This window comes from Mycena indigotica, assembly GCF_014461135.1.
Source record: "Mycena indigotica strain 171206Taipei chromosome Unknown Mind.scaff0002, whole genome shotgun sequence".
Classification (NCBI taxonomy): domain Eukaryota; kingdom Fungi; phylum Basidiomycota; class Agaricomycetes; order Agaricales; family Mycenaceae; genus Mycena; species Mycena indigotica.
Genome location: NW_023503001.1, coordinates 4,397,908 through 4,420,428, shown reverse-complemented (window position 1 = coordinate 4,420,428; position 22,521 = coordinate 4,397,908). Strand labels below are relative to the sequence as shown.

The 22,521-nt window shown below is 49.9% G+C and overlaps 10 protein-coding genes across 10 annotated transcripts; 6 read left to right on the top strand and 4 right to left on the bottom strand.

The window, feature by feature from the left end:
* On the bottom strand, positions 1-2,595 carry MIND_00244600 (uncharacterized protein; the record flags this gene model as incomplete). Its single annotated transcript, XM_037359329.1, has 4 exons — positions 1-82; positions 133-1,841; positions 1,892-2,154; positions 2,208-2,595. 4 exons carry the CDS (start codon positions 2,593-2,595, stop codon positions 1-3), a joined length of 2,442 nt encoding a protein of 813 aa, XP_037224424.1.
* A 294-nt stretch (positions 2,596-2,889) lies between these two features.
* Positions 2,890-3,439, top strand: MIND_00244500 (HMG box domain-containing protein; the record flags this gene model as incomplete). The annotated part of the gene is made up of 4 exons (XM_037359328.1): positions 2,890-2,908; positions 2,958-3,020; positions 3,065-3,180; positions 3,233-3,439. The coding sequence occupies 4 exons, from the start codon at positions 2,890-2,892 to the stop codon at positions 3,437-3,439; spliced, it is 405 nt and encodes a 134-aa protein (XP_037224423.1).
* A 424-nt stretch (positions 3,440-3,863) lies between these two features.
* MIND_00244400 (Lactamase-B domain-containing protein) lies at positions 3,864-4,871 on the top strand (the record flags this gene model as incomplete). The annotated part of the gene is made up of 3 exons (XM_037359327.1): positions 3,864-3,928; positions 3,975-4,219; positions 4,270-4,871. 3 exons carry the CDS (start codon positions 3,864-3,866, stop codon positions 4,869-4,871), a joined length of 912 nt encoding a protein of 303 aa, XP_037224422.1.
* Positions 4,872-4,892: 21 nt separating this feature from the next.
* MIND_00244300 (uncharacterized protein) lies at positions 4,893-6,250 on the bottom strand (the record flags this gene model as incomplete). The annotated part of the gene is made up of 6 exons (XM_037359326.1): positions 6,077-6,250; positions 5,832-6,029; positions 5,698-5,778; positions 5,535-5,650; positions 5,468-5,481; positions 4,893-5,425 (listed from the first exon to the last, which is right to left on the bottom strand). The coding sequence occupies exons 1-6, from the start codon at positions 6,224-6,226 to the stop codon at positions 4,893-4,895; spliced, it is 1,092 nt and encodes a 363-aa protein (XP_037224421.1). The 5' UTR covers positions 6,227-6,250.
* A 253-nt stretch (positions 6,251-6,503) lies between these two features.
* On the bottom strand, positions 6,504-7,929 carry MIND_00244200 (LRRcap domain-containing protein; the record flags this gene model as incomplete). Its single annotated transcript, XM_037359325.1, has 9 exons — positions 7,877-7,929; positions 7,712-7,826; positions 7,451-7,665; positions 7,239-7,404; positions 7,115-7,189; positions 6,922-7,068; positions 6,787-6,873; positions 6,567-6,736; positions 6,504-6,519 (listed from the first exon to the last, which is right to left on the bottom strand). The coding sequence occupies exons 1-9, from the start codon at positions 7,912-7,914 to the stop codon at positions 6,504-6,506; spliced, it is 1,029 nt and encodes a 342-aa protein (XP_037224420.1). The 5' UTR covers positions 7,915-7,929.
* Positions 7,930-8,230: 301 nt separating this feature from the next.
* MIND_00244100 (uncharacterized protein) lies at positions 8,231-10,368 on the bottom strand (the record flags this gene model as incomplete). Its single annotated transcript, XM_037359324.1, has 6 exons — positions 10,272-10,368; positions 10,123-10,197; positions 9,945-10,062; positions 9,342-9,892; positions 8,755-9,289; positions 8,231-8,699 (listed from the first exon to the last, which is right to left on the bottom strand). Exons 1-6 carry the CDS (start codon positions 10,330-10,332, stop codon positions 8,231-8,233), a joined length of 1,809 nt encoding a protein of 602 aa, XP_037224419.1. The 5' UTR covers positions 10,333-10,368.
* Positions 10,369-10,470: 102 nt separating this feature from the next.
* MIND_00244000 (Ankyrin) lies at positions 10,471-11,357 on the top strand (the record flags this gene model as incomplete). The annotated part of the gene is made up of 6 exons (XM_037359323.1): positions 10,471-10,527; positions 10,574-10,592; positions 10,639-10,681; positions 10,728-10,783; positions 10,831-10,958; positions 11,013-11,357. 6 exons carry the CDS (start codon positions 10,471-10,473, stop codon positions 11,355-11,357), a joined length of 648 nt encoding a protein of 215 aa, XP_037224418.1.
* A 26-nt stretch (positions 11,358-11,383) lies between these two features.
* On the top strand, positions 11,384-14,328 carry MIND_00243900 (Protein arginine N-methyltransferase; the record flags this gene model as incomplete). Its single annotated transcript, XM_037359322.1, has 13 exons — positions 11,384-11,678; positions 11,738-11,802; positions 11,873-12,245; positions 12,293-12,483; positions 12,514-12,699; positions 12,749-12,826; positions 12,875-12,918; positions 12,966-13,088; positions 13,136-13,311; positions 13,367-13,612; positions 13,662-13,737; positions 13,784-13,907; positions 13,957-14,328. 13 exons carry the CDS (start codon positions 11,384-11,386, stop codon positions 14,326-14,328), a joined length of 2,349 nt encoding a protein of 782 aa, XP_037224417.1.
* A 187-nt stretch (positions 14,329-14,515) lies between these two features.
* On the top strand, positions 14,516-15,207 carry MIND_00243800 (BZ3500-MvSof-1268-A1-R1-Chr3-1g05649 protein; the record flags this gene model as incomplete). Its single annotated transcript, XM_037359321.1, has 4 exons — positions 14,516-14,592; positions 14,636-14,795; positions 14,846-15,016; positions 15,097-15,207. The coding sequence occupies 4 exons, from the start codon at positions 14,516-14,518 to the stop codon at positions 15,205-15,207; spliced, it is 519 nt and encodes a 172-aa protein (XP_037224416.1).
* Positions 15,208-15,470: 263 nt separating this feature from the next.
* MIND_00243700 (uncharacterized protein) lies at positions 15,471-22,251 on the top strand (the record flags this gene model as incomplete). Its single annotated transcript, XM_037359320.1, has 32 exons — positions 15,471-15,683; positions 15,741-15,782; positions 15,842-15,862; positions 15,914-15,943; positions 15,993-16,175; positions 16,226-16,360; positions 16,410-16,460; positions 16,510-16,566; positions 16,615-16,701; positions 16,748-16,795; positions 16,844-17,095; positions 17,148-17,174; positions 17,220-17,270; positions 17,319-17,369; positions 17,417-17,590; positions 17,638-17,799; positions 17,844-17,963; positions 18,012-19,169; positions 19,217-19,240; positions 19,293-19,340; positions 19,390-19,431; positions 19,477-19,578; positions 19,631-19,694; positions 19,743-19,786; positions 19,831-20,052; positions 20,100-20,132; positions 20,178-20,417; positions 20,462-20,569; positions 20,616-20,783; positions 20,834-21,283; positions 21,331-21,944; positions 21,990-22,251. 32 exons carry the CDS (start codon positions 15,471-15,473, stop codon positions 22,249-22,251), a joined length of 5,283 nt encoding a protein of 1,760 aa, XP_037224415.1.
* Between the last annotated feature and the right edge of the window lie 270 nt (positions 22,252-22,521).

The following is a 22,521-nucleotide window of genomic DNA, read 5'->3' as shown; positions in this document are numbered from 1 at the left end:
TTATTCCATCCTACCACGCAACCAGCTCAACAGCCCTTTTGTTCCCTCGCGCTCCCAAACTCGCCTCGCTGGGACACGGAAACTAAGAAACTCGGTCAGCATCCATTACCCTTAGTTACGCATTGAACGCACGTATTTCCATCCACCAAAAATACATCCAAGGGAAGCATCCCCATTTCTGCAGGCAGTTTGGCTATTTCGTTGTCCCTGAGATCGAGTTCTTCGAGCGTCCAACCAGGAACTTGGCGGTTGCTCTTGAAGCGCATCGCGATGTTCTGGAAGCTGTCCAGCGAATCGATGCGATTCCCGCGCATGATCAGAGAGCGAAGACCAGCACGTGCTGGAGACGCCGACGATAAGACAAGTGAAGCTAAAACTTCCTCTGAGGCTCCCAGAGCAGCACTTGTTAGCAAATTGTAGGCCAAGTTTAAGCTTTTCAGACTGGGAAAGAGCTGAGCGATGAGCTGGAGGAGTGGACGCTGTTCAGTCACAGGTGGCGTTGTTACAATATTCAGCGTGTCGTCCTCAGGGATGCTTATAGACACCGAGTCTGAGAGATTACATCCCTCCAAGGTAAGCTCTTCGAGTGAGGGAAGAAACGCTCCGGAAGAATTAGGCAAGACCATCACTCTGTCGACTCTCCTGCCTTGTAACACCAGTACTCTCAACGACCCGGCGAATGGCTGGGCCGCGATAGCGGTCAGTGGCATTGTCGCTGTTGGCAGCGACACATCGGTCGCACGGGGTGGAGCAGAATTTCTGTCAAAAGCAAGGGAAAACGCGCGAGCGTGGCCAGTCGACTTAGGAGGGGGAGTTGTCGGTGGAAGCGTCAAGGTATCGCTACGGGAATTGTAGTATTGTGGGTCCGATAAGACAGAGGCGATGGCTTTTGTTGGTGATGGCTGACGGACTGGCTCTTCTCCATCTGTGTCGTTTGACTTGGCTGCGGCCACTGCTCTTGCACGCCTACGCCCGCCTTCTGTGAGCAGGCCCGCTTCTGCTTCGAGTTCCCACGCCTCTTTGATCGGTTTCGGGGAAGTTATTGTGGCAGTCGTTGGTCTCTTCACAACTCTGGACGACGCTGGTTTTGGTGCAGGGAAAGCAATACCATCTTCTTCTTCTCCCTTGCCCCGCACCTTAGCCCTTCTTTCTGCTTCTAGCTCCCATGCTTCCCGCACGACTTTCTTGCCAACTACCACCCGTGTCGTTCCAGGAGGCGGATCATCGTTGGTAACATCAAATGTTAGTGTTTGAGATAGCACTGGTTGAAGCGCCATACGAGCACCCGATTCCGAAACGCCCGTCTCACCAAGGTCTAGGGTGGTTAAAGTAGGGAACGCCGTTGAAGCGGACAGATCGGCGAAGAGCGCGTCGTCAACCCCACCTGCTTTGGCAATACGCAACGTTTTCAGTTTGGCCAGCTTGCCAAAAGCCGCAAACAGTTTCGGTAAATGACCGTCTCCGAGTTCGTTTCCAGACAAATCTAGGCTAATCAGGCCTTTGGGTAGGTCTGTATCGATACTGGCAGCGTTGAAGCTGTTGTTCGATGCATCCAAGATGGCTAGTTTAGGGAGGGGAGTGGTAGCACGCTCAATTTGCGGACCAAACAAGCCACCGCTTCCTAATGAAGACTTCGCAGTTTGTTTCTGTGCTCGCGAAAAAGGTGCAGTGAATGGCAAGGATGCAAGACGGTTATGAGAGACATTGAGGTTGGATAGGGAGGGAAGTGAGAATAGATTTGGTGGCAGAGCGGTGAGAAGGTTGTGTGAAATGTCAAGGGTGGTCAGGATAGCCAGATCAGCGAATTGAGGTGGTAAAGAGGCAATTTTGTTCTTATGCAGCTGTAATTCGTGAGACGGCATTGATCAATTGTCTGATAAAATAAACTTGCGTCGACAGACTTGAGGGAGCCAAACAACGCTATTTCTGGTTGAATCTCGACGATTTCATTGCCCCAAGCCTTGATGATTTCCAGGTCGTGCGTCTCATACCATGCTGGGCCGCGTTTAGTTTTTCCGATCGGAGGCTCTGGCGCTGGTGGAAGTGGGGGCTCTTGGGGGACAGATTTCAACGGCTCAGGTGTGATCCCAAGGTGGATGTCGAAGAGAGCTGAAGGAATACAGACCAGACCGCGTGTGGACAGGTTTATCGAGCCTTTGAATGCCCTGTTAATATAAGTAGACAATATAAATGGCAACGCCACGCACCAGTGCTCTTTGCCCGTTCAATGGCCTCTCGTAGGGGTGGTCGACCGAGGATATCCTCATCATCCGGTGGAGGGGCATTGGGAATGGCGTCCTCGAGAGTACCCAAGTCGTCAAGAGGACTTGAACGCGAGCTGCTTTGAGCCTTTTTCGCTTCAGCGCGCTTTAGGGCAATGGCCTCCTTCAGTGAAAGTTGTGGTGGTTTGCTACTTTCATCTTGAGGAGGTTTCGAGGGTGATGTTGGAGGACGACCAGCAGTCGACTTTGTCCTAATGCGTGCATTTGCAGCACTAGGAGAGGCTGTCTTAGTGTTGGCGCCAGTAGAAGTCGTTCGGACTCGGGGTGATGGAACTGCAAGTCGAGAAGTACCTCGTTGTGGCACTCGCGACATGGTGGGGAAAGAAAAGGTAACGAATCAGGCGATGTGTAAACTTTGCTTGCTTTCGACTACTTTTACAATTCGCCGTAAAGTACGCAGCAGTTGCATGTGGCTCCAATGTTGAGCGTTGAATATCAAGTTCAATTCAGCCTCAAGTCACGCGAGAGCGACGCGCAAGGACGCGTTGTTTGTTGAGGCTTCTGGCCATCAGAGTTTGGTTTATTGTGACGGTCACGAAGATCACGACTTATAAAATGTCACCTCAGTCAACCATACACACGTTTTCTCTCTTTTTCCCTCCTCAACATGGCAAGGAGTGCAACAGGTATGCGTTTGGTGCTTATCTGAACCTTACTGATCACGGCGATGTCTAGTGACCAAGACGAAAACGGCAACTAAGGAGGCCAACACCAAGACACGGGCTAAGAAGAGCGCTGGTAGGTCTTGTCGCCATCGTAGAGCTATGTGCTGACAACGAAAGATGGCGAGGAGAAAAAGAAACGCGAGCCTTCCGCGTACAACATCTTCGTGAAGGAACACCTGAAAGAGTGGATTGCCAACAACCCTGACGCGGATAAGGGACTTGGAATGAAAGCTGTACGTGTCTTTTGTGCCCAGAAGCTTTGATCTGACCTGTACTCATTAACAGGTTGCTGCAATGTGGCGCGATGCCCCAGAGAATCCCAAGCGGGGTCAAGCCCCAGCCGAACGCGCCCCCAGAAAAAAGAAGGAGCCCAAGGCAAAGGCTGAGAAGAAGGCAAAGCCCAAGGCAAGGAAAAAGAAGGACTCGGATGATGATGACGACGACGACGCGGGCGATGATGATGAGGAGGAAGCTGGCGACGACGACGAATGAACATGTTGTGTAGGTTGACTGTTCTTCAGCTCCAAATTCTGTCTGACTCCTACCTCAGTACCTCTAATATACCCTGCCTATCTGTAACCCGTCTGGCACCTTGACTATCATTATTGTTGTACGCTGTATTTTCTTGCTTAATCGTTACTCCCCCCCCCCCCAAACTGCGCGCAAACTACAGGACCCAGAGCCTTGCGACTGTTACCCTTCTGCCCATATTCAGCTAGCCGATATCGCAAGACAGATTTCCCAGTGGCGTCCATGATCTTTATGCTCTCTCTCAAGCAATGCATCCACCACAGCTTCTCTTCACCTCTTTGCTACCTCAGAGCTTTCTTGGTCGAATTATTTGGGGGAGAACATGCACGCATATCTGTTGTCATCGTGAGAAGTTGACCAAAGTGGTTGCCAGCACTTGACCAAGATGCTCATGCCTCCTTCTACGGCGTTCCGCACGCAGCGTCTGACCAGTAATACCTTTTTGGTCAGGTAACTTGATTTAATGTGCCATAAATCCACTCGAAACCATTGCCAGCGAACACAGTGATGTCTACCAAGAGCACCCCCAGATCTTCGTGAAAAGAGTCCCCTCCGCTCAGACGATCGTGGTCATCGACACTGGATGTGGGGGGGCGAGTGAAATTTCAGATGTTGAGATCACGAGTTTGCGAACGTATCTTGAAGAAATACCACTCGAATGCAACGACAACCAGCCTCTCAATACGGGCGGTTCTCTCCAGTATGTTGTTGTCCTCACGCATTGCCACTACGACCATATCTGTCCGTTGCACACTCTCGTGCACCACCAAAAAACTGACTGACAATGGCAGTGGCAATCGAACAATTTTGCGACTCGAGAATTCTGGTTTCGGCGCATTCGCCATCCTTCATTTCTGCTTCAAATCTACCAAAGCACAGTCTCTGCGAGAGTCTAGGAATCAGAACCCCACACTATTTGCCGCAACTAGTGCCTCATCACCATGAAGTGCATTCAATGTCCAATGTGCCACTGGGCATCTTGATTCTTCACACTCCAGGGCACGTCCCAGACGAACTCGCCATCTATGACAAAGAAGAAAAAATGCTTTACGTCGGGGACACCCTTTACGAAGATGAGATGATCATATTCCCCAACGAGGGCTCGATTGTCGAGTGGTTTGCTTCTACCGCCAGTTTGATAACGCTGGTCAAAACAGAGGGACCAGATGTTCGCATAAATTCGGGTCATAAAACCTCATGTCGCCCAGCATACGAGGTGCTGCATTCGACCAGGAACTTCATCAAAGACGTCGTGATGGGCAAGGAACCCGTTCAACGAAGAGAGTGGCGGCGGGGCGAAGAAAATGTAGTTTATCTTCAGGAAGGAGGGCGATTTTCCTTGCGCTGTCCAGAGCGATTGGTGCTGGAAGCACGTGAACACAAAGGTGTCTAGGTTAGAGTAAAAATGTGTTACCTATTTCCGTTTTCCATTCAAGAAATCGTTCTGCAACTGGTCTAGGAAAGCATCTGCCGCTGTTTTTGGTGGTTTGGATGTACTTGATCCGCTTTCCAAAGCAGCAAATGGATCTGGCGCAGCCACTGGAGGTGTTACAGGAAGGGCATCTTGGCCAACTTTGCGGCGTTTGGCATCGAGTAGTTTGCGTCGTTCTTCAATTTCCCGCTTCCTCTTTTCCATAGTTCGACTCCGACTGCTAGATGATGCATCTTGCATCCCCTCGCTCTCTCCAGGCAGAATCTCCATGGCACCAGTATCCTTTCTTGTCTTTTCGGTTTCCACGCGGGCCGCCTTTAGTTCGTCCATTTGTGCTTTACGCGTGAGTTCGTCTGCCGAGAACTGATAGAAACCAGCGCCTTTCGCACGATTCTCTCCAGTCGCATCATAGTGAACCCCCAGGGGATTGTTCTCCTCTGCATGCTCCTTCTCGATTTGTGCCACTCGCTCCGCGGATGGCTGATAAACAGGAAAGTGTCCGACAGGATTTCCTACTGGCCGTGAGGGTGAGCCAAGTAATTACCAGAGGCACATACTAATGATGAGATCCCTGCATCCTTGTTAGACAACGCGGTGGAGGAAATGATATTGGGAGACACGCACTCATCAGAGTCATAGTCTTCTTTATTTTCCGACGGCGCCAGATCTCTTGGCACCTCTGAGCGGCGAGCTGTTCTGAGACGGCCAAATTCATCCTCATATTCTACCATGGGGTCATCCTACCCGCTGGGTTAGTACAAGATGCGATTCAGGAACTGTCGCTCACCTCTGGCGCGGTTGGTAAAGTGAGAGATTCATCAACATCATCGCTGTCCGACTCATAACGCTCGGAAGGCTTGGAGTCAAACTAGAAAGAAAAATGGGGATGAACGGGAAGCTACGAAGTAAGCAAACACCCACATCGACTAAAAGTGCGTCGTATTGCTTGTCCGAAAGACCGCCTGTCTGTCCTTTCTTCAATTTGTCGTAAATCTTGGCCTTGCGTTCGAGGGCAGCTCGAGCAGATTCCAATGTGGGTTTGCTGATGGCTTCCAGTTCCAAATCTCGCAAAGCGCGGTTGTTCACACCCTTATTTTGGCGCGCCCATACTGTAGGTTTCTTCCAGAGAGCGTCAACCAAGCGAAGGACGCAACAACCACTCATACCTTGTCTGGTCGCTTGACTCCCCCAACTACATAACTTGACTTTCCGGCTGCCTTATTCCGCGCGAAATCCCCTTGTCGTTTTGATAGCTCTGCCTTGAGATCCAAAAATGAGCCGGCGCTGATGCCCATAGCCTTGGCTTTGTCGGACATCGTTGTTCTCGTTAGGCTCACTGTCACGCCGTCACGTGGTCGACTGACCCAGGGAACAGTCTCAACTATAATTCGGAATAATTAAATTCACTTGCGAGTCTTTCATGGTCGGAAAAGGGGTAAATAATTCCGTCATTAAAAAACGTATGTACCGGAATCATATTCCAAGAATAGTATGCAATTCCTACAACTGCCTTATTCGTCGTTTTCTGCCTTTTTTGGCTGTGGGCGGTAGCGATCCCCATTTAGTTCCAAACTGATCAGCAATGAGCCAAGCTCACACTTTCACATAGCTAGAAATCATCAGCATTGAAAGCAAGTTCAGTTTCGATGTACACACGTTGCATCGATTTGCGTAAGTTGCGGGAGGGCCAAAATGATTTTTCTGCGATAGGCCGACATATCATTAGCCTGGCAAGGGTTTCCCTCCAGATATAATGTGCGAAGGGAAGCAATATTCTTCAGCTGGGAGTCCAATGCATGCAGAGTTGGAATTTTGTTGCCGCTGATCTACTTGGTCTTGAGTCTACGCAAGGCATCGACATTCGAGTCATGCATACCCAAAGCTCTTCCAAATTGCTTAGGTGAGAAACATTTTCGATCTCAGGTATAAAATTGTTGCCGAGGTCAAGGGTAGTGAGTTTAACCTGAGCTGGTTCCTCAGACAATCCTCGAGACCACGTAAAAATGCTTACGTTGGCCTCTAGTCCCTGCATTCGTTCTATGCCGTTGTGGCTCAAATATAGCTCTTCAAGCGAGTCTAGATACTGGAGATTCTCGAGCTGTGTGATGCGATTGGATTGTAGAGACAATACACGGAGTTTGGTCAATGTCGAGAGATTCTACAAAAACGGTCGTCAGCTCAGCCAATAAGACTCTGGACGGTACCTCGAGCTTCGTGATTTTATTCTTTCCGAGCCATAGCTCCTCTAAGTTGACTAATGCGTCGAGGTTCTCGATTTTCTTTCGTCCACCTCAGACACAAGAACCATAAATAAAATAAAGGACGGACCCTGATCCTATTTCCTCCAAGTTCTAGGCTGCGTAGTGACGCAGACGCTTGCAAATTGCTGATTTTTGATATCCGATTCTGTACGAAGTAGACCGTCTGGAGTGACCGCAGGTGTTGTAGAGCCTCTGGAACCGACTTGATCAGATTAAATGACAAGTCGAGCACGCTATCCGAGTCAACAACAGAATCGAGAAGCAGTAGAAACAACAAACGAGAGTTCCGACAAGTTGTTCAAGGCATCGTTGAGGTGTTTGACTTTGTTGTCATATAGATCAAGTTCTTGTAGATTTGTCAAGGTATTAAAGATATCAGGGTCAAGTTTGGAGATGAAATTTTGTCGCAAACAGAGCTTCTTGAGATGCGCTGCAAATCGACTCAATCGCAATGGGGCCAGAGAACCTATCCGCAGGTGGACCAGTTCCAGATCCTAACCTTCTTTTTAATTACACTTTGAATCAATTTGCAAAGCAAACCTCTGTTTCATCAGGTAGTTCTGAGAGGAAGTCGCGTTCTTCGTCAATGAATGCTTCTTGGGGCTCTTCGTCTGACTCGTCATCCTCTGGATCAGGTAAGACAACTCGGGCGGTGCTACAGTCTATGAGGCGTATAGCACGAGCAGCAGAAAGAAAAGGCTCTACCGCTCAGTTTTACCGCCATTTTCAATAGACGCAGACATGACGGAATGACTCAAGATGGCACCTTCCAAATCGGGACGATGATTTTCAGGCAGTTCACACTCAGGAATAATGCTGCTCACACCAAGTTCCACTAATTATTAAGGTACGTAGGAAAAACTAAATACAGAAAAGCAACAGCAGAGTAAGGTACTGAAGCCACTATTATCTTATAGCCATCATGGAACAGTAGTAGAATACTTTGAATACGAGGCCTTGAACGGAATCCAGAGCAAATTACTTGGCTGGACAGGGTTCGTTGGCTCCTTGATAGCCGCTGACTTTGCGGGCCGAAGATAAAATACAACAAGGGGTGGTTCACTGGTGAGACAATATAGACCGACGACGGGGTTCCGTGGGAAGCTGAGTGGCGGGTGGAAGGAGCTCTCGCTCCCGTTCAAATGACGGAATTGAGGGCGAATGAGTGGCAGGTGAATGCATAGGGGATTCGCGATCCGGCTGTACGGCGGAAAGAGGGGATGGAACGGAGTAGAACGGGCTGGGCTGGTGGCCATAGTGGACATAATTTGGAGCAGAGGTTGGCGGAGGGGGAGAAGGAGTGTTATGGTGGTCGTCCAAGCCCGTATATGCTTCACCGCCGGGAGAACCAGTGGATGAAAACGACGAGTCGTCGTAGTTGCGCCGAGCAGCTGGATAGGAGGGAGAATTGGCCGATGGTGGGGTTGCCGAGTCGCTGCGCTTCACGACGAGCCCTTTCTCCTTTCGCTTACGCTGCGCCTGAGTCCCTTCCTTTTTAGCGCGGGATCGGGCGTAGCGTAGACCGCAACTGTGGATCAAAGTCAGAATTATGGAGAGATGCGTTGGTTAGGAGAGTAGCATACGCATTGCAGAGCTCCTTCTTGCCGCTTGGACCTTTGCGCCATTCGGGACTCGTTGTGGCTTTACAACTCGAGCATTGCAGCACACCGACAGGACGAGCACCAGTTGTTCGAGGAACAGCGTTACCCGATTCCCGATTAGCTGTGGTTGGACTGACTCTGCGACGCGGAGCTGGGACAACGTCATTAGCCTGTTTGTCCCCGGAAGTCCCATAGGCATATTGTGGAGACACATGTCTTTGGTAGCTTTGCGCGTTGCCAGCGTCTATGTAAGATGTTTGAGGAGGCCATGGCCGGTTCTCATTGGACGACGACCACTGAGCACCATAGCTAGCGGAAGGTGGATAAGGGGTAGTAGAGTTCTGAGGTTGGTTCGACTGCGGCATGTAGTTGTAAGGCGTAGGCAGCGAGTAAGGCGGGCCATGCTGTTCGTAGTAGGGCGTTTGAGCGGAATAGTTGGGAGTGTTGTAGGCGATCTGCTGCATGTCCGTGACAGAGGTGGGGGAGTTTACTTTATGACAAGCAAATATGACTGAGCCTTCAATATAAGTCAGCGGATATAAGGCCCCCTAAACATTGGAGCAACAGACCATGAGGAATGAATATGCTTTCGACCTCGCCCGCGACGCCAGGCATTGGTTGCAATGCTTTGTACCTGCGGGTACAACTCGTCCTTGCCTCGTTGCCGGGGGCTACTCCCGGTCCGATCTGGACGTCTTCAACGAGTTTGGCGAAATCTCTGCCAACAGGTGACTGCGTTCCTTGATCCGGAGGCCAACTTATCAAGAGTTGTTTTTGCTCGTTATTTGCAAGGATTTGGAAGACACGATTCATGTTGATTTGGGAAGGAGCGCAGACGATGAGACGGCGAAATAGGAGTTGAACATGTTCTTGGCTCAATGCAGGCGTGCCACACCAATTCGTCCATTCCGTCTTGTTGTTTTCGTCGTTGTCGTTCGGAGTGAGGTCAACAATGGCATGAATGAAACATAAAACAACGCCCTCAGCAGCCCAGTTAATGACAACGTCGACAACCATGTAATTGGAGTCCAACGCGATCTTGTCGGCGTCGTTCCAAGATGTCGGAGAACCTTGGTAGCCTAGTTCACGCCGTACGCGCGAGAGACGCGAGAAGCGAACTCTGAAGTTAAGAGTAAGCATGAGACAAGAAGTCGCAGACAATAGCGACTGACCGGGTGACGCTCCCATGGAGAGTTCGACTTTCGAGGACGCGACCAAGGTCATCTTGTGCACTCGCTTGTTCTTCGGGATGGACAAAAGAAATTAGCGATTTTCCAACAAGTTCCTGAGCTAAGTATGAAGTGTACCTTGGTTAGAAGGAACACAGTATATGAGTAGAATAAAACCCGCCTTGTTGCCCTAAATGATGCGCCAGGACGGGGTCAAGGAAGATGAATTGTAGGTCGCCGTTGAGAATGGCCCAGTCTACAATACGTTTGGTTAGAAGTCGATGGAATGGGGTATGATGGACAGGGTAGTGAGACCGATAACCAACGTACAACAGCGAGTTTGACCGATGGCAGGGAGAGAAGAAACAGATTGGGAGGAGTGGAGAGGCATAGTCAAACGGGTGGCATCTAAAAGTCGTGGTGGTACGCGACAAGAGTGACAGCGTAAGTAAACGCGATCGAGGATCGAAAAATGCCGAAATAGTCAACAAGCGCCCAACGATTTGGTAGTTCCTCTATCACAGCCATCATGTCCACCAAAAATTTGTGGATTGCTGCAGGAGACGGTGACCTCAATCGCGTCAGAGTGGGTGTGCTATTTATCTGCTTTGGCTCCCACCGACAACCGATAGCATCTCATTGAACAAGAATGCAAGCTTCTCTCCAGCCCGCAGCCGTGCTTAATCCAGCCTTCCAGCCCTTTCTCCAAATGCGCCCGATGAATTCACGTATACCCCCATGTAGGTGCTCCTAGTCAGCCCCAGCTAGCCTCCTCATTCGCTCAAGGCATGCTGCGGCCTCATACGGTCATCTCCATGTTTTAGAGTATTTAATCTCAAAAGGTTCAAGCTACCCTTTACCCTGAAGCGCTCTACTGATTAATGCTCAGGTGGCGACGTGAATGTAGAAGACAATGACAACGACACTCCCATTTACACCGTCGAAAACGTTGAGACTGCACGTTTCCTCGTGGACCATGGGGCTATCCTAGAACGCCGCAATTCGGAGGGTTTATCCGTATGTTACCCACCACTACCTGAGACGACCACTGCATTTTAAGCCTGTCAACAGCCGATAGAACATTTACAAGAAGAATTCAGCGAAGTTGCCAATTATCTTCGCTCCCTTGTCTCTCCTTCATCCGATCCACTTCCAATCGTTCATCAGCCCTCACAACGCGAGCAGGATGTTGTGTCAGAAGAGCTTACTTCTGCTCTCATGGCCTCTGTCGCAGAGATTATGAGAAAGGCAGAGGAAGAGGGCCGTGATCCAGACGATGAATTACGACGTTTAGTGGGGGAAACGGTGTTAGAAAGTGTTTCGACAGGCTATGATATGTCTGAGACGGTGGAGGAGGACCGACGGGACAGAGTAGACGAAACTCCAACAAAAAAGGCAAAAATGGATGATGTTTGATCGTTGTGTGACGCTGTGCAGACGCGATGTCCTCGACTTCCATGTTGGGGACCCTCTTGACTTTACCAGAGATTGCAGCGACTGCTATGACACGCGATGATGCGAGTCCAATCATTGCTCTCTCGTCACAGGCCCGTTCTAAGGGCTATGAGGTTGTATGTCTCCCACTTACCACCGACAGTTGGAAGAAGCGTTGGACAGAGATGTGCTTACTTCCCACTGGTGCCGATTTAGCGGCAGATATGGCTGCTGAAAAATTGGCCGAAGCATGGAGGACAAAGCCATATTTTTTGCTCGACGAGGTTACCATAACACAACTGGGTAAGAGAGCTACAAATGAAAAATTTGGATCGGCGGTTCTGAACAACAGTTTCTGTTAGAGGAAGCCGAAGGCGTTACAGCCATTGCGTCGGAGTGGTTAGAACTAGACGCGTCTGACGATTGGGTTCGTCATGACGCTGAGATTGCAAGTACTGGCCCCCTGTCCCCACTTTTTTACTCATGGTACGATTCAGGCGCTCCAACAGGAACTTGCTTATGCTGCATATCTGAATATCCACGCTACTATTCTACCTCCTCCTCGCAACCGAGAGCACGTTACCTCATATGCGCGGGCGGTCAATGCTTGTTTAAAAACACACCCATACATGCATCTCTCAATTCGTCTTCCGATCTACAACCCAACCGTTCTCGAGGGCCACTTGACCCCTCTGCCTGACTCGATGTCTCCTCAACTTCTGGGATCTCTTTCTCCGACCCCATCAACTCCCCGTCTCGTGGTGTCTGATGATCGTAGCTCCGACAGCCCTCCCACGAACCTTGACGCGACTTGGGAGATGTGGGATGTCATACGCTCCATTTGCGACTACAATACTCGCCTAACACTCAGTACCGCTTCTTCGCCTTCCTTTCCAAGCTATTGACGATGACAACAGCCCTCGATTTGACACCACCCTTACCCGTCAACTCGGGATTTCTATCCAAATGGAAAGCCGAGGCCATACGCTATCTATTCCTTCCAGCATCTACATTCATTGCGAATTCAAAGGGCTATCCCGTTTTGCCAAAAGGCACACAATCTTTTATTCGGGCAAGCATGATGGCGAGTGGTTCTACGATGTGTCAAGTAGCAGAGACTGACGAGATCAGAAGTTAGCATCGTCCCGTTATTATTTTATCAGGTGCAAATCAAGGACTCCACGCTCTTGGGGGTGAACTTGCGTATTCCCAGTATTTGCGGCATATCGAGAAAACAAGCCCAGCATTCCAAGCACTGAATACGTCTGGTACAGTGGAGAACTTCGCTCAAGGCTACCAGGACTATCTGCAAGCGCCTCTTCAGGTTTGCTAGCCATCGCGTCTTGAATGTTTCAAATCTCAAGCTGATATAGCCTTTGATGGACAACCTACAGAGCGTCACCTACCAGACGTTCGAGCAGGACCCGGTCAAATACCATAACTATGAGGAGGTACGGTCTTCGTTTCTTTCAAACCTTGGCCAGTCTGACAAAACTTAGGCCATATATCATGCTGTTCTTGACTGGCCAGGGGACCACAAAATGTACATAGGTCCTCCAACCATTCTAAAAAATATCTCACCTTGCCTAGTATTATCTGTGTCGCGGGTGCTGGTCGAGGACCGCTCGTAGCAAGGTCTCTCATTGCTGTCCAGCGTGCAGGACGTGATGCTCACATTTATGCCGTGGAGAAAAACCCCAATGCATATGTCACGTGCGCGCGGTTGTTCATAGTCGTTGAGTTATTTCATCTGTTTACAGACTTCAAGGCAGGCATGAGGCCGAATGGGGTGATCAAGTTACACTTTTGTTTGGAGATATGCGCCATATAGAAGTGCCAGAAACAGCCGATATCCTGGTCAGCGAACTTCTCGGTTCATTTGGGGACAACGAGCTTAGTCCCGAGTGCCTCGACGGCGCAATACGTTTCCTAAAACGTAAGTCAAAGCAATCTTTTTCTAGTTTTTTTTTCAAGGTCACCACCGTGTCTAGCCGACGGAATCTCCATTCCCTCATCGTATACCGCCCATTTGGCTCCTTTGTCCTCTGCCAAACTGTTCAATGAAGCGAGGATAGGAAAGGAAGAAAAGAATCTCGAGACGCCTTATGTCGTTATGTTCCAGGCGGTCAACATTCTCAGTGGAGACGGAAGCAGCACGAATGGACGTTGTGGACCCCAGGTCCAAGAATGCTGGGAGTTTGAGCATCCGCGACGCGACGCCGTCTTAGACCAGCGAGGTGAATATATTCTTATAGCAATTTCTGTTGACCTCACGGGTGATACCAGGCCTTCCCCTCACCAACAGTCACAACGCCCGGTCTGCCAAACTCAACTTCTTCATTCCCCATGCGGGCGTTTTACAGTGAGCTTCCAGTAATCTTGTCGGCGGTAAGCCAATAGCTATTTAGTGGGTTAGCTGGATACTTCGAAGCGGTTCTCTACGGAAACATTGGGCTGAGCATCCACCCCCATCGAAAAGACAGAATCTCAAAAGACATGCTTAGTTGGTTTCCCTTATTTTTCCCGTTTAAGGTTCGTCTCATTGAAAGCATTTGGGTTCCGAAAGTCATTTCCAATCCAGGAGCCGCTATACCTGCCAAGCAACTCAGAGCTCCAGGTATCGATTTGGCGATTGACGAACCAGCGTCAAGTGTGGTATGAATGGCATGCTGAAGCGTTTTTAAACGTTATCGGAGAGCCATCGCTCGAAACAGAGGTACCTCTGCCCTCACCACGCTCCGCAAATTTTGCGAGTGGATCCTTTTTCTCATCGCCTCCGAGGAATACGCCAAGTCCGCTTTTTGACGCAAGCGCAGCGAATGACACATCCTCATTTACCTTTGATCGGAGAGTTTCCGTCGATTCGATGGTACCTCCCGGTCCACGGTTAATCAAGATCGGTCATACCAGTTTGCACAATCCTGGAGGGCGAAGCAGTTGGATCGGGTTGTGAGACTGGTGGGTAGTCTTCCGTAATTATTGGTACTAATAAGCAGATTGTAACTTCTGTGGACTTGGCAAAAAACATATATGAGCGATGTATTATAGCTCGGCCAGTCCGCAGTCACCCCTGAATAACGCACAAAGACAGCCTCATAAAATGAGGCTTACCTGTGCTCATTTTCCCGTCCTCTTTTGTCATGAGACTGATACCAGCTATCGTTGTCCTCTTTTCGCCTATATTCGCAGTCGCATTGACTGTAAATACGCCTCCGTTGTGGGTTTTACTGTTAGATTTGTTTTCACTGATACTCAGCTAGAGTAAAGGTCTACCGTCATTGTCTGCCAACCTCTGCAAGTTTCATGGAGCGGAGGAACCCCACCATACTTCCTGACCATCATTCCTGGTCTGCTCTTGTGTTCTTCTCCTTGTGCAACATGGATTTATATGACCCAGGTGGCCAAATATCGGCTCTTCCAGTATGAGCTATCATGCCCATTACTCGCCGTATACTCAATCTGGCGTCTAGCTCAAATCATTTGACCCCACAGACGCGGCTTTCGTTACATGGACAGTCGACATTGCTGTTGGTACCGCCATCACCTTTTCATTGAAGGACAACACTGGCGACACAGCTTTCTCTGACCAAGTCACTGTATTGGCTGGATCAGACTCCTCTTGCGTAAACTCTTCAAGCTCGGTCAGTGGCGGCGCTGGTTCAGGTGCAAGGTACTTCATTCGAGGTTTGGTTTCAAGCTATCAAACATTTATTGCGTACAGCTCGACGACCCCGAGCACAACGAACTCTGGGCCCAGTCAGTCTCAGTCCACCTCTCGGGCACCTTCTACCAGTGCCTCTGGGACAGCAGCGAACAACTCGGCGGGAAGTAAATTTCAAGGGGAATGGCTACTTGCTGGATTACTAACTTTCCTTTTGTACATTCCTCTCTGACACTAATAACTCGTTGTATTCTATGTTACTGTAACGACAATGAACTTTTATAAGCATTCTTGAATCTGCGATCACGTGCCGACAACCCGGAGGAACTCGGCGCAACGACCCGAAGCCCGAAGTTGTTTGACAAGCCGCGTGTCTGCTTATCACAAGTGGTTTGATTCAAGCCTAACCGCTTGCGCTCAACTACTCTACTCATATGGCGTCGGTCGATGTTGACGTTTCTAGCGTCGCCCTCGTTCCTCTTGACGATGCTAAACACGACCTGGAAGACGCCCTTCTTTCATTCAAGCCAGCCAACGGTGGTATTGGAGCCACCGAAGCAGTGGAAAACTTTGTTGACGACGCGTCAAACAACGGTGGCGCGCCCCCAGTCGAGTCCATCAAGGGCTTTGAGCCTCCCTCTATCCTAGTAAGAGTCCTACATAGTGCACACATACGTATTTCTTGGCTCAAAGAACTTCAACAGGTTGATGACTCTACCATATACGACGCGAAACCCGTTGCTGAGGTGGCTACTTTCTCGTCTGCTTTTTTTTTTTTTTTGCTCACTGTCATCTTTTCTGCCAGGAGCTGAAGGTGACAGATATTGTATGCTTTGTTGTTGATTGGACCTCCCAGTAGTTTATTGACGCACCACAGACTTCCTCTGAGGCGACGACCGAGGAGCAGGTCCGTGCTGGCAAATCTGACCATCGTCGTATTGATAGGCTTTATGTAGGTCCAGTCAGACCTGGGCTACTCTCACGGCGAAGCAGTCGATGAAACACGACATTCCGAAATTCCTCGTCCTTGGACGCCATCTTATAGCGTCACTACGCAAGGCCCCGGGACTCCCCAAACGGAGGAAGTAGTCGAGCCCACTGTTGCTGTTTCCGAGGTTGAGACTGGAGTAACCGAACAAGTGCGTTCTCAACTTGTGCCCACAATTCCCTTTGCCTGAACCCTGGTTAGTCTTCTGCGGACGAAATATCACGCCCAAAATCTCCATGGACTCCCTCATACTCGGTTGTCACACAAGGCAGCCCCAACATTCCCCCCATCCAATTAACATCAACCACCGCTCAACAGCCTGACATCGACTCTTCGGTAAATTTCGTTGATTCTTCGTTACCACAGACTCAATGGGACTGTCCAGGAAACTGCATCTCCCAATGCAAGCTTGGTTCCGGAGGAAACGCTTTCGGCGGCGCGTATTCGCTCCTCTCCGAGGATGCGTACATTTACCTTTTCAACAGGTCACCGCGGAGCCAGAGCGTCCAAAATCACCCGCCGTGATTCTTTCGACAGATGATGTGGGTTTCCTTACTTGAAGAGATTGTTTATTTTGACTCGCAAGCAAGGTTGCTATTGAAGAACCAGCTGTTCATGAAGACGCAACCCCAGCTGATGAATCTCTCGATTCCACTGAGGCGGTAATGACGAGCCAGGTCCGTTTGTCTTACGTTCCTTGATTCACTTTTGCATGGTTTGCAGGAGGAAGCCGTGGATGCCCAGCCTATTCAAGATGAAGGTCCCTTTGAAGTCAGTCCGGAATATTCTATCAGCGCCTTCCTGACCTTGGCAATATAGGAGACCATCCCGGTTGAAGTGGTCGAACCTACACCAACGCAAGAACTTGACGAGCATCACGTGGAACCTGTCCTTGACGAACATGAATCGGGACATGCTGGAGAGTCTTCTATGGATACGACAACATCAACTATATTTGAGGTGGCAGATGTTTTGGTGGACTCCAACAAAGCAGAGATTGTGACGACCAAAGATGACCCAGAGGACGAAGACACGTTAGGCGCAGCGGAGCCGACGTCTGCAATGACCGAAGTAATAGTTCCCTTGGTGTCAACGTCTAATAAGCTGACGGATCTAATTGTAGCATTCGACCCCTTCACAAACAGCGACGGTGAGTAAGTTGTCTCAATGTTTACGACTTCACAACTTGTTTTAGACGCAATCTGAAGAGGACCTTACTCCAGGGACCATAACTTCTTTCATCGAGGTGCGGTTTTTTTTTGTGAACTGGAACTCCTTTCTTCAACTCTTCCAGGAAGAGGCCCCTGATCAGGCCAAACCGAGTGATGTCACTGACGTTGATCCTGTACGCAGCCTTGTAATGGACAAACAAACTGGCTGATTTTGTTGAAGGAGTCGCTCGCGCCGGCTGTCGATGAAATCATTGAGCGTCCTACATCGCCCTGGACACCGTCTTACAGCGTCACGAGCCAAGGCCCTGGCATTGAACACGTCGAGGATATCGTCGAGTTACCTTTTGTTGAACCCATCGTCACCGTATCCGAGGTAACAGTCGAGCCCACTGACGTAAGACTATCACTATGCTTCCGCAGAATTAGGCTGACTTGTCGTAGGCGTCGCAGAACCCTGATATTGCGCGGCCGTGGACTCCTTCCTATTCTGTTGTCGTACAAGGCAGTCCGAATATCCCATCCGTTGAGTTGCACGCGCAAGCGGACGAAGTCGACATGCCCTCCGCTGTAGACGAGCAGCTGATACCGTCTGCCTCTAACGAAGTAACTTAAACCTCTTGGTATTGACAGTGAATGACAATTTCTAGCATGTCCCCGAAGAGGTTGAAGCTTCACACGAGCCGCAAGCGGAGCCAGAACTAGTGCTTGATGCAGCAGAACTCACTGACGCTAACCCTGAAAGTAGCCTGGAAGCAGTGGACATTGAGGTGGGGCATAATATATCCAACATTTTATCGACTAACTGTGGTCAATAGACTCCAGAGCTCGAAGTAGATGCCGCTGTTGTCGTCGCACCCACAGAAATTGTCTCCGCAACTGAAGATGATCTTGCTTCTACAGTTGAAGACCTCGGTGTCGAAAACCGTGAACAAGCTATCGCGCAAGTAGAGTCTTCTCAGCTTGTTGACCAGCCTAGTCCTTCGGGTGGTGATGCTGAGGAGAAAGAGGGAGCAGAACCCACCGAAGATCAGGATCAGATCGTGGCCGGAGAGGTCATCCCAGCAGCTGAAGATGTACAAGTGGAAGAATCTGTCGCACAAGCAGAACTGTCTCAAGAAGAGGCGGCCGTTATCTCCACCGAGGAAGAGGGAGAACAAAATGAGGGGAAAGAGGAAGCAGAACCTTCCGAAGATCAGCCCGTGGCCGCGGAGGTCATTCAGGCAGCTGAAGATGTCGAAGTGGATGAGCAACCTGTCGCGCAAGGAGAACTGTCTCAAGACGAAGCGGCCATTATCTCCACAGAGAAGCCATCTGTTGGCGAGGTTGGTCTTGCGGAAGTGGGAGAAAATGTCGCGCAAGTAGAGTCCTCTCAGGATGATTCACTCAAGCATGCAACTGCTCCCAGTACTGATTCCGAGGATAAAGCAGTTGAAGATAGGCCAGCGGTTGAAGAGGCTGCCACGACAGAATCCCTTGTTACCCTAGAGGCCGTCGACGATACTGGTTCTACTGCTGACGCCGAAGCCGACCTCTCGGAAATCGGACTGGTTGTTGATGCTGAGGAGAGTGTCCAGGTCACGGCCGAGGCTAAAGAGCAGCCCCTCGTTGAAGCAGAGCAATCTCAAGGTAATTTGAATGTTGACGAAACGGACCCTGCTGCCGAGGTCGAGCAAGATAATCAAGCTGACTCTGCCGAAGATGAGCAAGTCGTTGAAGGGGCCGTTCCCGCAGTCGAGGACCTGATTGTTGACGAGGGTGAACTACCTATTGCGCAGGCAGAAGTGTCTTCAAACGAGGCTATTCTTGAAGCCGATACAGTTGTTGAAGACATATCTGTCCAGGAGAGTGAAGAAGTTACTGCGCCAGCTGAAGCGCAGGCAGAACCAATCCAAGAGGACTCACTTGTTGAAGACACCGTCCGTATCGAACCCACCGTTGAAGAAGAGGTCGCTGTCGACATCGCAGACCCAGTAGTTCGTTTTCATGAATGGCGTTATGACAAAGTCTGATATCTATTTAGGCCGTCGTTGAACCAGTCTCGGGTGTAAGCAATCCGGTTCATAGCTGTATCTCGGTCTCAATCAGACTGCTTATAGGAAAGTGCAGGCACTGCGACCTCGTCTGAGGCTGATTCCATCACGGAGGTGAGTTTTGAAAAAGAAAAAAGAAAATATAATTCAACTTATTTCGCAGGAGCGTGCACTTGATGTCGACGCTCCGGCTACTCAAGAAGTTGTAGGTCCTTCAATATCCAACGTTTTATGCCTGACTTGATGAAAGACCGTCTCGTCTGATCCCATCGCCGAATCGGAGCTGCAAACACCGCAACTCCCTGATGCTGTTACACATCCGATTCCACTAGAAACGAACGAAGTGGCTCAGGTCAGCCCTTGCCCCCACATATGCTCAAATCTATTTGAACTAGAGGCTCCAGATCGATGAAGCTGTTCCTGACAAGATCGACGAACAGAATGGCACTGCGACAGAAGACATCATTGGTAAGTGCAAAATCCTCTTCAAAATTGCATTGTTTACTGTTTCGGCAGACTCATCTACTGCCGTGGTAGAAGCGGAGGTCAGCCAACCAGATGTGCGTTTGAATTCTGTGATCTACGGTCTTCTGAGGATTTGCAGGGTCCGACAGCGGATCAACATGATTTGTCAGCCGATAATACCACACTGGAGATCACCGAAAGCTCACAAAACATCAATACCGCTATCGACCAAACGCTCGCGGAAGAGACGAGCCTTGTTGAACAACCTGCGGACATCTATGAGCCAGTTATTGTCGAGGACCAGGTTCCGACGGTGATAGAGCCGAGTACGGTGCCCGCAATAATGGACGAATCTGCCGAGGTCCGTATAAAAGAGATGGTACTTGCGTAGTATCTAATGCAAACTAGGAAGCCTCAATACCTCCCACTGCTTTACTAGAGGTATGAATCCTTCAATACATGTTCCCTTACTTACCCTCCATGCAGATCGTCTCGGAAGCAGTGTCAAGTGTTGTGCCAGAGCTGGAGACTGATTCGGCTACCTCACTCATAGCATCCCAGCCAGAAGTTATCGAAATACCCCTTGCACTGGAATCGGACGAAGGGGGTCAGGTGAATGCTATTCACGATGGCGCTTCGCAACCCGACCCAACCCCTGAGCTCGTTTCTCAAGCAGCTGAGACGCCAACGGCGGCGGACCAGGTTCTGGACGACGCTGAGCTGGTGGTATGCTATTCTTTTCTCTGCAGCGTATGTTGATGTTCTTCAAGACGGACAGCACAATCAAAGAACAAGTGGATGACTCTTCCATTTTGGACATGCCGGAAAGAGACACGGGCATGGAAGTCCACGCAGAAGAGGACGTTGCAGTTGCTCAGGTGTGTAAACCACGTGACACACGTAGATTATCTGATCATATGCCAGGACACTCTTACGACCCCTTCGGAGTCTATCGAGAGGCCTGCATCGCCGTGGACAGTGTCGTACAGCGTCACGACGCAAGGTCCAGGTATGTCTGCTGTCGAAGAGCCAGAAAAGTCACAAGAGCCTATCGTTGTGATCTCGCAAGTGGCTCAAGAGCCAGACAACGAGGTCTGTATTGCATGCAACATATATTTTCTTTTTAATCTGAAATGATCCAGGCTCCTACTGATCAGGCAGATGTGCCGTCACGCCCTTGGACACCCTCATACTCCGTCGTGGTTCAGGGCAGTCCTAACGTCGCTCCTACAGAATTGGAATCAAGTCTTGATATCGAGTCGGTCCAACAAACTGAGCCAGAGGTGGAGCGTTCTGTGGATGCAACAGTCAGCGAAGACACTGCATCAATTCCTATTGCTGAAACGGTGGCCGAGGAGGCAACAATTGCAGCCGCAGCGCCATTTGAGACGGAAGGCGAGGCTCAAGTGATTTCTGACAATGCTACTAGTCCAGATGAAATTGTGGAACCTGAGCCTCCAGCAGTGCTTCGCAACATCTCTCCTGCCGTTCACATTGAGGAGAATGCTGTAGCTTTGTCTACTAGTGACAAGCCAGCAACGCTGGACGACCTAGCCACCACTCAAGAGGCCCTTTCCGTTGGTCCGTCTGAGGTATTTTAGAGTTGATTCTTGTCTCTTCTCCGGCTAACAGTGTTCAGGTTAAGGATATTGAGCGTCCCAAGTCTCCTTGGACCCCTTCCTACAGTGTCGTTACTCAAGGACCTGGTGTCGAAGCTGTTGAAGCAGCTGAACCCGCTGAACCTGTGCCTGACGTCCAACCCACACTCACGTTTTCCGACGCTCCCGACGAGAAAGAGGCAGAAGCAGAAATTGTGGAAACCCCCCGGCCGAAGTCACCTTGGACTCCTTCGTATTCTGTTGTCGTCCAAGGCAGCCCTTCTGCTCCTCCTATTGAGCTGGAAGCGGAACAGGCGAAGCCAGAAATTGTTGACCTATCTACATTACGCGACCCTGATATTGACGAGCACTCTGGTTCGCCTGATTTCGCAAGCGATGCTGTTGTTGCAGCCCTGGTGGAGTCTGGCATAGTATCGGATGAACCGACAGTGATCAAGTCTGAAAGCGATTTCACAGCCGCCGAGACGCCAACTCGTCCCCTTACACCCCAAGTCATCGCCACGCTCGAGACACCCTCAGAGAGTCAACCTGTCGAGTCTCCTGCCAAGTCTGCAGATTCAACCAATCAACATACGCCTCTGGCATCTGCACAGCCTTTGCCCGAACTTCAAGCGTTTCCCTCCAGCGCTGATGGGTAAGTTGTATAGCCTCTCATCGAACATATCTGACAGTGTGAAAGGGCTGGAGATGCAGACGGTGAGGAGGAAGATTTGGCACCTCCACTTTCACCTCGTTCAAGGCTCGAGTCCACTACTTCAAGCTTATTTTTCCCTGGAGGTTGGTTCTCAAGGGCTCCAGACGAAAACCTTCGCCCGTCATTGGAAGTGGCTGCGGGCGAATTTACGCCATCGAAGTCTTCTCCTCCAGTGCTTTCCTCGCCTCAACCTGAGGAAACCACTCAAACAGAGGAGAAGAAAGGTAGATGGTGCATAGTGATGTGAATGATGACCAGAAACGACATTTTATGACCGACATGACCTCTCACCTAACTTTTTGCATATTTCTTTTTCTGGATCATGGATGGGGATTCTATACCGCCATAATTTTCTTGAAAGTGTACGTTTCTAGCGTATGAAAAACAGTAGTAATTGCTTTACGGTCCAAAACTCAAGTTCGCTGTCATTTTGAACACGTGCTCAACACTTTCCTCAACCACCCGCCGGTGACGTTCAAATTTGGGTGTCTGCAGGCGTAACCTCATGCCTAATTAA